This window comes from Corythoichthys intestinalis, chromosome 19 (assembly GCF_030265065.1).
Source record: "Corythoichthys intestinalis isolate RoL2023-P3 chromosome 19, ASM3026506v1, whole genome shotgun sequence".
Classification (NCBI taxonomy): domain Eukaryota; kingdom Metazoa; phylum Chordata; class Actinopteri; order Syngnathiformes; family Syngnathidae; genus Corythoichthys; species Corythoichthys intestinalis.
Window position 1 is genome coordinate 15,130,703 of NC_080413.1, and position 13,308 is coordinate 15,144,010.

Sequence of the window (13,308 nt, forward strand, 5' to 3'; positions counted from 1 at the left end):
CCTACTACTAGGAGCCATGTAATCGCAGGCAGGCGCTGCAACCCAGCAGCCGGAGGGATTCTCTTCAAATTGGTCCCGTGAAAAATCATAAAAACCGGACATTTTTATGAATTTATAAAACCTGCCCGGACGACGAGGATACTACGTGAAAGTAGGACTTGTCCGGGCAAAAGAACACGTTTTGTCACCCTAAATTAGGTGAGCTTTATAGTCCAGAAATTATTGTAAGTAATTATAATTGTAATTATTGTAAGTATTGTAAGATTCCAAATCCTCTGTGAGCGTAAGCGCAGTCCACATTTTCTGTCGCAGGCAGTGACGTTACAACTGTTTTTAAAAAAAAAACGTAAACCTCCGGGTATTAATGTACACATGACGACGCAATAAACGCAGAATTTGAGAAAATCATCACTTTGGTTGGAGTTTTTAAAAACACTCCTTTTTAATGCCCAAAATGTGCGTCTGCGTGTGGATGATAGGCCAAACTATATAAAACGTTCTTCATTTTGTGAGATACCCTGCTAAGTGTAGACATGGCCTGAGTAGCCAATACGGCACACCTGTGTCTACTCAACAGGAGTTGGACCAGGGTCATTTAAAAGGCCAGGTTTTAACACTTTGTCTGTTTACTTGCGCAGAACTGATGGCACCTGCATGTTGTTGACAAGTATCACTATTGTAGTAAAATGGCAGAGTACACACTCACACTGACAACAGGTGACATGCTAGACGCAGGTACCTTTAGTAATGTCTTTGTCAGTCTGGTAGGCACAGAAGGTCAGTCCAACCGCACACAGTTGACCAGTACTGGACTGGGTAATGAAACTGGGAAGGTATGTTGAATAAACCTGGAAAACATGAAACAGTTGGACTTGAATTCAACAATTTGGAATCTTTTTGTGTATCATATAACCTACTGCATTTCTAGTTTTAGTCTGAAGAATATTTTCACTTGCAGGTGGGAAGATTTTCAGTGACGACTGCATTCACTTTGGGATTCCTGCTCCTCCTGCAAGTAGAAAAAGATCCTTTTCATGAATTGGAAGATGAGTGGTTCTGTTCCACTGCCGTGGTGAGGACACCAGAGGACGATGACGTTTTCTTCCCCTGCTACAATTGGCTGTCAAGTGGCGAAATTGTGGTTTTGAGAGGAGGCAGAGGTTAGTATTTGTTCGCCATCAAATTTCACAAAACGTTGATACCTAGGTTGTTTTTGTACCATCTGCAAATTCGTGAATGAGTTTTAAAACAATGGCAATAAATGATGAGGTATACCAAACGTGTCTTTTGGAAGCCAGCAGAGGGAGCTCTTATTTCTTAGAAATGTTAACTTATTACTGTATTCTCCATTGTCATCAGAGGGTTTCTACAATCCTTAAAAGTATTCATCCTTTTAGGGACAATGGTCACTACTGGACATTCATTCATTCATTCATTCATTTTCCATGCCGCTTTTCCTCACGAGGGTCGCGGAGGTACTGGAGCCTATCCCAGCGAGCTACGGACAGCTATTCAAAAACTAACCCTTTATAGGAAAAGGGATTACTTTTCGTCATTAAAAAAAAATCTTATTTTAATTAGCATTATTATTTTCATGTTTCTAATGTTAATTATTTAATAAAAATAAATGCAACACAAATAACTGGTTACGGCCCCAAGTAACACTCTAAAGTTGTTTTTCTCTCCATCGTGTTGGGTTTAGGGCAGGAGTCTCCAAAGCGGTCCTCAAGGGATGCTGTGGGTGTGCCAATCTAGCACAGACAGTTTAACCACTGAAGTTTCTGCTAAAACAAGCAGTACCTGATTGCAATCAACTGATTGCACTTGTAAGACACCTGGGTTGGTCAAAAGGTGTCTCGTTTTGTTTGAATGAAATCACCCCTGGCCTGGGTTAGGGTGATTGACATTCAATTCATATAAAACAGGAGGACTGGCTGTGAATGCTCATGTTTCAATGCCATTGAACGAACCAGTGTTGTTTTTGGCAGGCATTTGAATTTTCTTCTTAGTCTTTTTTTGGTTGAAAATACTTATTAGTCTTAGTCATCCCAGATAGCATACAGACGTTAATGTTGAATCAACACTCGCTGTCAATCTTGTATCGTTGAATCAACGTTGACACCCGACGTTGATTCGTCATCACTTTTGCACAGTGTTGTTAATAACGGCATTAGAATATAACAGCATTACTAACGGCGTTATTTTCTTCAGTAGTGAGTAATCTAATTACGTTTCTAATCTTGGCAACACTCTTACCGTTACTGAGGCGGGAAAGGCGTGCGTTACTATGTTGGTTGACTGACGCGAGAAAGTCTGAGAGAAAGACTGACTCACGGAGATGAGAGGGCAGAGCAGGAGTGGGGACGAGGCAAGGGAGGGTGACGACGTTGCAAACGTGATGCTACTATGCTAGGTGGCTCCAATAATACCTGACTGTATCCGATAGCCTACAAACTACGCCCACATGACGCTTCGGTCGATATATCATTGATACAGAACTAGATGAAAATGACAGACAAGGCTGCATTAGTAACATGTATAATAAAGAACTAGATGAGTTAGTAAACAGCCGCCATCTTAAAGCAGTAGATTTCTCAGGAAGGCTCTGTTGTAGAGAACCTTCCTAGCCAACCTAAGTAACTTTTTATCTAAAATGCTCCTAAATCGGCAAAATATTGACTTAAATCGGTCTTTAAATGATGAAAGTTTTAAAACTTACACATATCAAAAATAGACAGAAGAGAACTAATGCAATAACCGGAGCAATTTTAACAACTTTAACAGTTGATTCACAACCGTTGTGACTAGTTAAGTTTAGGGTAAAGAATTGGGCTAGAGTCAATTGTCCCAAAAATCCTTTAAACTTCACATTGTGTGACCTGTTTTTTTGTTGTTTTTTTTGTTTGTTTGTTTGTTTGTTTTTTGAGGAAAAAAAAAACATGAAAATTATCACCAGTTACTTTGCCAAGTAACTAATTACTCTTACATCCAGGTAACTGAGTTACTAACACAATTACTTTTTGGGAGAAGTAATTTGTAACTGTAATTAATTATTTTCTTAAAGTAAGATTAACAACACTGCTTTTGGACCCTCGATTAATGTTGTTCCAACGTTGAAATCCTTACAAAACCTAAACGACATTTTGATTTTTACTAATAATGGAACAACACCTAATCAATGTTATGTTTTCCTTCATTTTCAACCATGATGCTATTAATGCTTTCAAATACGCCCGCATTTGGAGGTCCTGCTTTATTTACAGACAGAAGAAACATCTGGGCAGACTAATAAAATATACATGAACGATAAAAAAAAAAATCAAATAATTTAATAATGAATAAATAATAAAATAAAATCTTTGCTAGATTTCAGTAACTCTCAGTAAAGTTATTTCAAACTTAAGCGTCCTCCTCAGTCTGATGAACTTTGCAGCAACTTTGCCACCAACGGGTCTGGGACATAACATAGCCACTTCTGCACAACAGCAGCAAATGCTTATTGTGACGTGGCCATCTCTATCTGCCTCTTCAGTGAATCTGAAAAGACAAAACGGCATTCAGTTAATTCATATCAAGGATTTCTAACGGGTGTCATGGGATAGTTTAACATACTTCAGTATTTTGTGGTGAAGTGAGTTTTTCAATCGATCCCAAACCATATTAGGGCTACATATGGGAACAGAGCTTGCTAGTTAGCTAGCTATGATGGAAAAATGACCGCACTGTGTTTGCGTTCAATGAATTAGTTTAAACAAGGCTTGATTATCATATCGAGTGATTTTAGCGCTTTAATTGTAAAAAGAATTGTTTTCCATGAACTAAGTTCTACTTGGATAACATCCAGGCTAAGTAGGTCTTGGCTTACAAATGCAGTTTCTAACAATTTTGGCAACTTTGTCACGTTGTGTCAGGCAAACAGTTTTATGTAAAACTTTGATGACAAACGTGGTTTATTGTACCATAAGACATCATTGCTGATAAAGGCTCTGAAGAAAAGCAACAGGCTTACCTTTGAATATGGCTATCCAAATGAGGCGTTTTTCAGTGGAGTTCTTTGAGGTGATACGTGGTCTTCCTGTTCAACCACGAGCAGAACTATTTTTTTGACTATAACTCTCGCTCATCCATAATTCGATGACTTTTCAATCATATTTCCCGGTCAATCAAAAACCAACTATTTGTCAACATTATTTCATCAACTGTAAAACAATGTTAACCCAACCATTGCCTGACACACCATAGAACACTGTCAGGTGTCATCGGTATTTGCAATGTTGATTCAACATTGTTTATAGTTGAAAATTTCAACGTCAACCATGCTGATGATTTTGATGGAAAATCAATTTATTCAACATCGGTCCGCTATCTGGGATATTTTAGTCATTTCAAAATGTGTTCGTCTAGTTTTAGTCAAATTCTCAATGTTTTCATCTATGAACTTCAAAAGTTTAAGTCCATGAATAAAAGGTTTCCAACAATTTTAAATAAACATGACAGACGAGCGCATAATTGTAAAGTCTACAACAGAGGTCACGGAACCGCGGACCTCAGTCCGGTTCCGGACCCCAAGCTGTCTGGACCGGATCTCAAGCTGTCGCGACTAATACACGTTGCAACAACAAAAATCATTTTTGTCTGCGGGTTTACAGAGCGGAGGTGGGCAACAAACAAAAACCTTAGCGGTGAGGCACGTGAGCCAGCCAATGGGAGTGAAGCATTTGAAAGTTATTTTTAGAACAGCATGTCTCACACTCGCTTTCCAGACTCCATGGAGTGACAGCCAAAAACTGAGCCGAATGAAGTTGGAGGAAGAGGCGAAAAAGGTACGGCAAATGGCGTGCTCAAAACTACGCAAGATTGATGCAGAAAACGGAGTGTTTAAGGAGGAGTAGACCAACACATTTTTGTTCATTTTACCTGGCGGCAGCACAAGACCGCTACGGCTCATCTGTTTAGAGACGGTAGCGCTTGTAAAGAGCAGCAATTTGAAAAGACACTATGAGACGAAGCATGCAGCTTTTTCGCAAAGTTTTCCTATGAACTCTGCCATCCGTTCACAAAAAATATTTCAAAAATATAAAAATTAAGGGCTCAGTATGATTGCACCTCAAGGCTGATGGTTCGTTCATTCACTGCACAGCAACGCGCAAATGAATGCTCCCTCAGAATAGCGTGGGTATTGGGTCAAAACAGTCCTTCTGTGACGCACCGATTGTCAAAGATTGAGTGCATTTGCTGAAACTTTGCTTCATGGGAAAAATAATAATAATTAAAAAAAAATAAAGCAAGTCCCCCCTGTCAGCATCCACAATTAAAAAAAAAAAAAAAAAAAAAAAAAAAGTCTTGAACATGCTCTTATGTTGCTATTTAATGATTCAATTAAAGCACTATTTTAGTATTATGCACCTTTTATATATTATTTACATTTTTGAATGTTGTGATTATCAGCATGGCCACGTAAAGATACGTTTGCATTTGCAAAAAGAAGCATTAAAAATATTTCCGAACCCGAGATTGTTGTAATTTTTTAATTTCAGACCCAGAGGATTTTTAATTCATGACCCCTGTTCTACAAAGACATCAACATTTTCATGATAATGCATACTCTGCAGTAAATCTGCACATTATTTGCAAGTAAACTCTACTGGACGCCACGAACTGTATGTAAAATGTTTTCCAAGAGTTTAATACGCAGTCACTATGCTTAATGCTAATGCTAACGCAAACGGCATGCTAACGCAACAAGTTTAGTGTGTGATGATCACTAAGCACAGACCTTTAAACGCTAAAGCAACATGGCATATCTAGCCAAGATAAGAAAACAAAACTTACCAAGCAGCACCTGATACATGTTGCACAAAAGGAGCCTGGAATGGGCACAGTTTTACTCACCGGCTGGTGATTAAGCCTGTGTGTGGGGCTGGGAGGTCGGGGGGACGCGCATCACGTCACATGAGTGACACAACCCAACCCACCGACCATCTCGCTGACAATGGCTTTGCAGGGAGGTAGTATTAATGTCTGCCACAGAGTCGGACTTTTTCGATTTAGCAACAAGTTCGGCAACAAGGCTTTGTAGTTTTTCTCCAAAAAGTTGCCGGTTTCCATTTTCACGAAGGCGAACAAAATAATCCATCGACTTGTTTTGAAGCGACTGGTGTTTCATTTGGAGATGACGTTTAAGCTTGCTTGGCACCATGGCGCTGTTGGATAGCTACTCGCGTCGGGTTCAAGAACTGCTCGGATTTCTAGCCATCAGCCACCTTGCTATCCTTGACAATGTGTTGGAATAAAACACAGTCATACCATATTGACTATTGTCACATATGGATTAAATGAAAAGGACACTTTCGTGTATATCGACAATTGACAAGACTAATGAAATGATGTACAGTAGACGTGATGGGGTCCACATCGTCACGGACAGCAAGGTGGCTGATGGCTAGAAATCAGTGCAGTTCTTGAACATGACCCAAGCCATACCTTGCTCATCAGCACACCACCGAAAACTTCAACCCACTCCTTCTTTTTACTCTAACTCCGCCTGACGAAGTAAAAAAAAAAAAAAAAACTCGCCGAACACTTATCTCCCACGGCACACTGGTTGAAAAACACTGCACTAAGTCATTAAACCCCTCTTAAAGAATGTAAGGATGTTGCTCACCTCACCGAAAAGTGGTATTATCAGTTATTAAAAAAAGAACATGCTGACTGACACCACTGATTTAAATTCATGGACATGGACACTTATGTGAATTTCATTGAATTTGGATGAATACTTGCCACACCCTAGATGTCAAACTTTCTTTCAGCACAGGCCTCCTTGTAGTGATAGTTTTTGCCCTTAAGGTGGAGGTTTTATTGTTGAAACCACAGAAATGTGCGGTTTAATTGCTAGGGGTGAAACAGTACACTAGCAATCAAAGTTGAGCATGATACACGTAAATGTTTATTGGATATCCATCTTAGTCTTATTTAACTGTGAGAATTCGTTACGAAAGACGGGCTTTAATTTGTTATTATGCATATATGCACCTCATCGTCACAAACGTGATCACACAAAACGCAACCATGCATCGCATCCCCGCATTTCCTCCTTCTCCTGAGTCCTCACAAAAAAATAAGTAAAATTTTGTTGTTTTTAGGGCTCGTGCCTACAAATAAAACATAAAATTTCGGGTTTTTTCGGGCAAGCAAATCAAGCTAATTGATCGGGCTCGGGCAGCGTCTGGCTTTAATACCTGCGGGCCGGTCGGGTCGGGCTGGATTTTTTTAAGCCCGATCTAACTTCTACCTTCATGTAATGTTAGCATACCGTACACCTATTCAGCCTGTTGTTCTCTATTGTATTTTAAATTGCCTTTCAAGACGACATGTCTGTTCCTGGTGCTGGATTCTATCAAATAAATTTCCCCCCAAAAATGCGACTTGTACTCCGGTGCGACTTTTTTTTTTTTTTCTTTTCATTGCGCATTTTTTGACTGGTGCGACTTATACTCAGGTGCGACGTATAGTCCGAAAAATATGGTGCCTTGTTTTTATTCTGTGTATTTACCTTAGAAGTGCTAGCTGTGATTGCTGTAAGGCTTCCGAGTTAAAATGGGTTTGACGTCCATTGCAGTCAATTTCCGGGGATGAGTCGATAGCTGAAAGTCTTTACTCTGGTATGTGATACAATGTCATTTTTCTGGCAGCCACAAAAGCATATGAAGACTACCTTCCGCTACTTGAAGAACAACGAAAAAAGGAATTGGTCCAACAGAAGTTGACATACAAGTGAGTCGCCGTATAATTCGGCTAATGACTGATGGCCAACATTGTTACTCTTTTCTGTCATCAGATGGGATGAGTACGCTGAAGGAATGGCTTTTATTCTAAATATCAAAGACCCAAATTCCCTCCCAGCTGAAGTACGCTACTCATACTCAAAAGCCAGGGAGTTTGCGTACAGGGTGAAGTTTGCGTGAGTGTATTTTTAGCTTTACGGTGTTCTAAAATGAGGGATAACAATGTTAACAGACTGATCATTTGTTTATACAGAAGAGATGAGCTCTTGGAAACTGGCTTACTAAATAATGTGTCACTATGGGAAGACTTTGAGAGCATGAAGAATGTTTCCTGGTTCACAAAATCAACAGTTGCAGGTATTTTTATCAATGATAAAAAAGATGACCAAAAAAAGACCAATTAATAGATTTTGTTTAGAACTAGTGTCACAGCTGTGGAAGAAAGACGACTTTTTCGCATACCAGTTTCTCAACGGCGTCAATCCTTTCTTGATCCGACGTTACTCCAAGCTGCAGTCCAACTTTCCAGTCACAGAGGAAATGGTGAAGCCATTTTTGGCCAATGGGACAACTCTAGCGAAAGAGATGGAGGTACTTAGCCCGAACAACAGGCATGAAAATGGGTCATGGGTTAAACAGGTGAGAAGGGTGAGGAAGGAAATATGTCCCGGTACACTGTATAACTAGGGCTGTTCCAAACGACTAATTTTCTCCCAATTATTCAGCCGAATATTTTTACAATTAGTCGACTAATGTAATAATTCCCCCCCCCTTTTTTACTAATTTAGCAATGAAATTTTTGATGACCCTTATTAATTCACAAAAACATTTTGAAACACTTAAATTCTTTATTAAAGTACAAATAAACGTGTAAATAACAATAAATCACAAATAAACAATGAGGTAAAATACTGATAGCATTAACTAGTGCAAAAGAATGGAATGTGAACGGATTCAGAACACTGACTTCGCCTTTCCAACATGATTCAAAACAATTCTTAAAAAAAATAGCATTAATATTATAGTATACTACTATATTTAATAGTATAATGATTATTCATTGCTAATCCGATTTTTCATAAAGGGTGTCATTTATTCTTAGTGTAGAATCTGAATTCTGATTTGGGATTAACTCCAGAAATCCTTATATGACGAACATGACGTGCTTTTATTTTGAAACGTTCACTAAACGGCTAACTGTAATCTTTACACTCCGCAAAAAAGCTTTTTGTCATTGCATGTGGTGTCAGATCTTTTTTTCCATTTTTTTTTTCGTTTGCAAATGCTGTTAAGCAGCAATTTATGTTTGAAGTGTCACCTTTTAACTGCAAGTTGGCATTTTGGAGAAGACTGCCAATGTTTTATAGCAGGCTAAAGTAGTTTGCCCCCCCCCCATTTAGCCTCAATGTAGCAATGCTAACGTTTACAGTGTTTAACATAGATGTTTTTTTATGTCTGAACTTTAATTCTACGGCGTGTTGATGACCAATAAACATCTGTTAATGGAACTGGAGTCTCATGTGCCATCAGCATGTATGCACACACACACACGCGGCTATAAAACGCAGCCTTGAAAATTATCGCCCTCATTTTTATTTACTGTGCGATAAATGGACTCATTGCATATCGCGACAGTCTTGGCAACTTAAAACATGTCGTTATTTAGATGGACTTCAGATCTGCCAGCTTGTAACTCTCTTGTCATCTTCCAAAATTACAACTGGGTGACTGTGCTTTAGGTGTTCATTTACGGCCGACGTGCAGCCAAGCTTGGCATTGAAGGGACAGGACACAACAGTGTACCCTCCTTTGTTACGATAAAATTAGTCAGTTTTGGCCACTCTGGTGCGGTTTTTGGCTTTGTGCCGCTTTCCAAGCTTGCATACCAAGCATCCGACATAAAAAAAAACTCCCAACCCCCTTAAAAATTGTCTCCTCGGATCTAAACAATTCATGTAGGTCACCCTTTTTGACTTCAGAACAGCCGAAAGGTGAGATTTTCATGCCTGGAACAAAGTGCCATTTATTGGTCGTCCAATAATGTGGCTCTTTTCATTGTTCTACTAATTTTTTTCCCCCTCTGGTGAACATGCAATCCTTTTGAACATTCATTCACTGCCAGTCCTCCCAGTTCAAATGGACTGGACGCTTATCACACATCAATGTCAGCCAAGGAGTTGGCGTATATTTTCACGTCCTAAAATTGCGTTGCGAAATACGATGTATATGCAAATATCACATTCGACGAATACAAATTAAACTATTTGATAAAACCGCCATGTTGGACGACACCACCTACTGTCGACTCAAATTTGCATCACTGTTATGTGAACAATATGTAACCACACTTGGAAAACAGGTTGGCGGATTCCTTGTGTAAGCTGCAGTAGATGGCGTGACTGCAGGCTGATGACAGCCTGGTTGGTTGACTAAAGCTAGCTCACAACCTGTCAAGTATAAAAAAAGACACTTGTCACTGCTACAAATGCTTTTAAAGGTGTGACATAATTGGCGTTCATTTTCTGAAAGAAATTTTTAGAATGTAATTGCACACATTGACTTTTGCAGAATGGCAACATTTTCATTGTCGATTACAAACTCATGGAGGGTCTGCCAACAACTGTTCTGGATGGTAAACGCGTTCCTCTGACTCCTGCCCTCTGCCTACTTTACATGTCCCCTGAGAAGAAATTACTACCAATTGCCATTCAGGTCTACCATATTTTTATAATTGCTGCCATGTTATCAAATCACAAGAATTCAACTAAGCCTCTTTCACCCACAGCTTGGCCAGCAGCCTTCCAAGGACAATCCCATTTTTCTGCCCAATGACTCAGAGGCGGACTGGCTACTGGCGAAGCTGCACGTGAGACACGTGGACACCTTGCAATGCTATTTAGTCGAACATTTGCAAAATACTCACTTGATAGCGGAGGTCTTTGCAATGGCGACACTTCGCAACCTGCCAATGGTGCACCCCCTGCACAAGGTAAAAGAAAAAGCAGGAGAAAGTGATTTACTGTAACTTTTTTAATGTCATTTTTGCCTTGTCTTCCAGCTACTGATGCCTCATCATCGGGGTACCCTGTATGTGAATACTCTAGCTCGGACTTATCTGTATGGCCCGGGAAGGACTTTTGATATTGTATGAAACTCTTTTGGACATTTAACAAGCAACGTTGCCTTGAGCCTCTCAATTGACTGATCAATATCAATCTTTTGGAAGACTTCCATTTCAGCAGAGGCACAACTGCCGCTCTTGAGAAAGGCGCTGTCCCAGTTGACCTACACTTCACTCTGTCCTCCAGATGACATTGCTGCCAGAGGTCTTGAGTCCATCCCCAACTATTATTACAGAGATGATGCTTTAAGGATGTGGAATGTCATCCACAGGTGACTTCCTGCTTACTGGTCAACATTACTTTTGACTAACATTTTGAAACACCTTAATTCTTGATGTATACAGTCCCTGACAAAAGTCTTGTCGCCATTTTGTAGAAACAATTGCTAATATGCTTCCTCTTTCATCCAACCCCAGACATGCTCAATGATGTTCATGTCTGGTGACTGGCCTGGCCGGTCCTGGAGGATCTTGATTGAAGTATGCGATGGAGCACCATCCTGCTGCAGAATTTGCCCCTTTTTATGGTTAGGAATGTAAGAGACAGCTAAGATTTGTTGATATTTCAGACTATTAATGTTGCCTTCCACCCTGCAGATCTCTCGCACACTCCATACTGGATGTAACCCCAGACCATGATTTTGCCACCACCAAACTTCTGTTTTCTGAGTGAATCTCAGATCCATGCGGGCTCCAGTAGGTCTCCTGCAATATAAGCGGCGACTGTGGCGTAATTCAACGGAAGACTCATCTGAAAAATCCACCTTTTGTCACAAAACAGTGATGTTTGGTGGTGGCAAAATCATTTGCCGGGGTGTGCAAGATGTCTGCAGGGTGGAAGGCAACAAAAATAGTCTGATATATCAACAAATCTTTGCTGCCTCTTACATTCCTAACCATAAAAAGGGACAAATTCTGCAGCAGGATGGTGCTCCATCGCATACTTCAATCAAGATCATCCAGGACTGGCCAGGCCAGTCACCAGACATGAACATCATTGAGCATGTCTGGGGTAGGATGGAAGACTAAACCCAAGAATTTTGATGAACTCTCGGAGGCATGCAAGACTTTCTTTGATGTTCCTGATGACTTCCTCAATAAATTGTTTGAATCCTTGCCGAACCGCATGGATGCAGTCCTTCAAGCCCATAGTAGTCATACAAAATATTAAATTTGGATTTCACAGCACCACTACTTAATTCGCTCATGTTATGTAACATAATTTTGTATTTGAAGTACATTTTTTGTTCAATTTTCACACTTTCTGTAGGCGACAACACTTTTATCTTGCCAAAATTGGACCTTTATGTCTTCATTAAATGCTAAAAAATTTTCAGTGAAACAAATTTATTTTTGTACATTCAACATCATTTGGGAGGGTCTTAGCTTTCATATGAGCCATTTCTGAAACCAATTGAATAATTAAGCCAGGTTATTAGCAATTGTTTCTAAAAAAATGGATAAGCGACAAGGCTTTTGTCATGGACTGTATATGCATTTTTTCATTTCCTCTAGCTTTGTCAAAGCAGTGGTGACATACTACTATCCATTGGACATCGATGTGTCTGCAGATTTGGAGCTCCAGGAATGGGTTAATGAGATTTTCAACTATGCGTTTTTGGGTAACGCGGCATCAGGTATTGACTGTTAATTTGACTATTTTAGTTGAATTGAGGCGAAAAGCAGACTACTTTAGGTATTGGTACATGATTTGCAGGTTTCCCATCGACTATTGAAAATGTTGAAGGGCTTATCAAGTACGTTACAATGATGATCTTCACCACGTCAGAACGACATACTTCAGTCAACATGGGACAGGTGAATGGACAGTGAGTTTTCTGTCTAAAGTCCACGTTTGATCAATGCTGTTTGTTCAATACAGATTGATTATCAAAATTGGATCCCCAATGGTCCAGTGTTACTACATTTGGAACCACCAACTATAAAGGGAAATGCTACCATGGATGACATACTGTTGACTCTACCCAACAAGTCAACAGGATCACGCACCATGTCTGTTATTTGGCTTCTTAGCGAGAAATACGATGACTTTGTGAGTTTGACGCAAGACTTTCATTTTTGTCGGGCCTTTTCGGCAGCTTTGTTTGTCTTGGCTAGGTCCCGCTGGGTCAGTATCCTCAACGCTTTAGCGAGCCTGCAGTCTTGAGGATGATTGAAGATTTCCAAGCAGAATTGTCCACAATCAGCGATGCCATCGATAAGAGGAACGAGGAGCTTCAGCTGCCCTATCCATACTTGAACCCCAGACACACTGAAAATAGTGTGACTATTTAAGATAAAACTGACGAGTTGGCATGATGAATTAAGTGTATTAAATTTGTTGGTTAATAAAGTCTCTGCTGGTTGATCTTGATTTCTGCTTTGTGGCAACACTTAGGA

The 13,308-nt window shown here is 39.8% G+C and overlaps 1 protein-coding gene across 2 annotated transcripts; it reads left to right on the plus strand.

Annotated features, from left to right (window-relative positions):
• Window positions 1–614: 614 nt before the first annotated feature.
• On the plus strand, window positions 615–13,276 carry LOC130907714 (polyunsaturated fatty acid lipoxygenase ALOX8-like). 2 transcript variants are annotated; one of them, XM_057823108.1, is made up of 14 exons: window positions 615–833; window positions 959–1,160; window positions 7,695–7,776; window positions 7,841–7,963; window positions 8,041–8,144; window positions 8,206–8,426; window positions 10,356–10,499; window positions 10,573–10,776; window positions 10,846–10,932; window positions 11,014–11,180; window positions 12,424–12,545; window positions 12,626–12,726; window positions 12,791–12,961; window positions 13,027–13,276. In XM_057823108.1, exons 1-14 carry the CDS (start codon window positions 687–689, stop codon window positions 13,201–13,203), a joined length of 2,052 nt encoding a protein of 683 aa, XP_057679091.1. In that variant the 5' UTR covers window positions 615–686; the 3' UTR covers window positions 13,204–13,276. The 2 variants fall into 2 exon arrangements, with proteins under 2 accessions (XP_057679091.1, XP_057679092.1); XM_057823109.1 differs by having other exon boundaries at window positions 8,206–8,378.
• The last annotated feature ends 32 nt before the right edge of the window (window positions 13,277–13,308 follow it).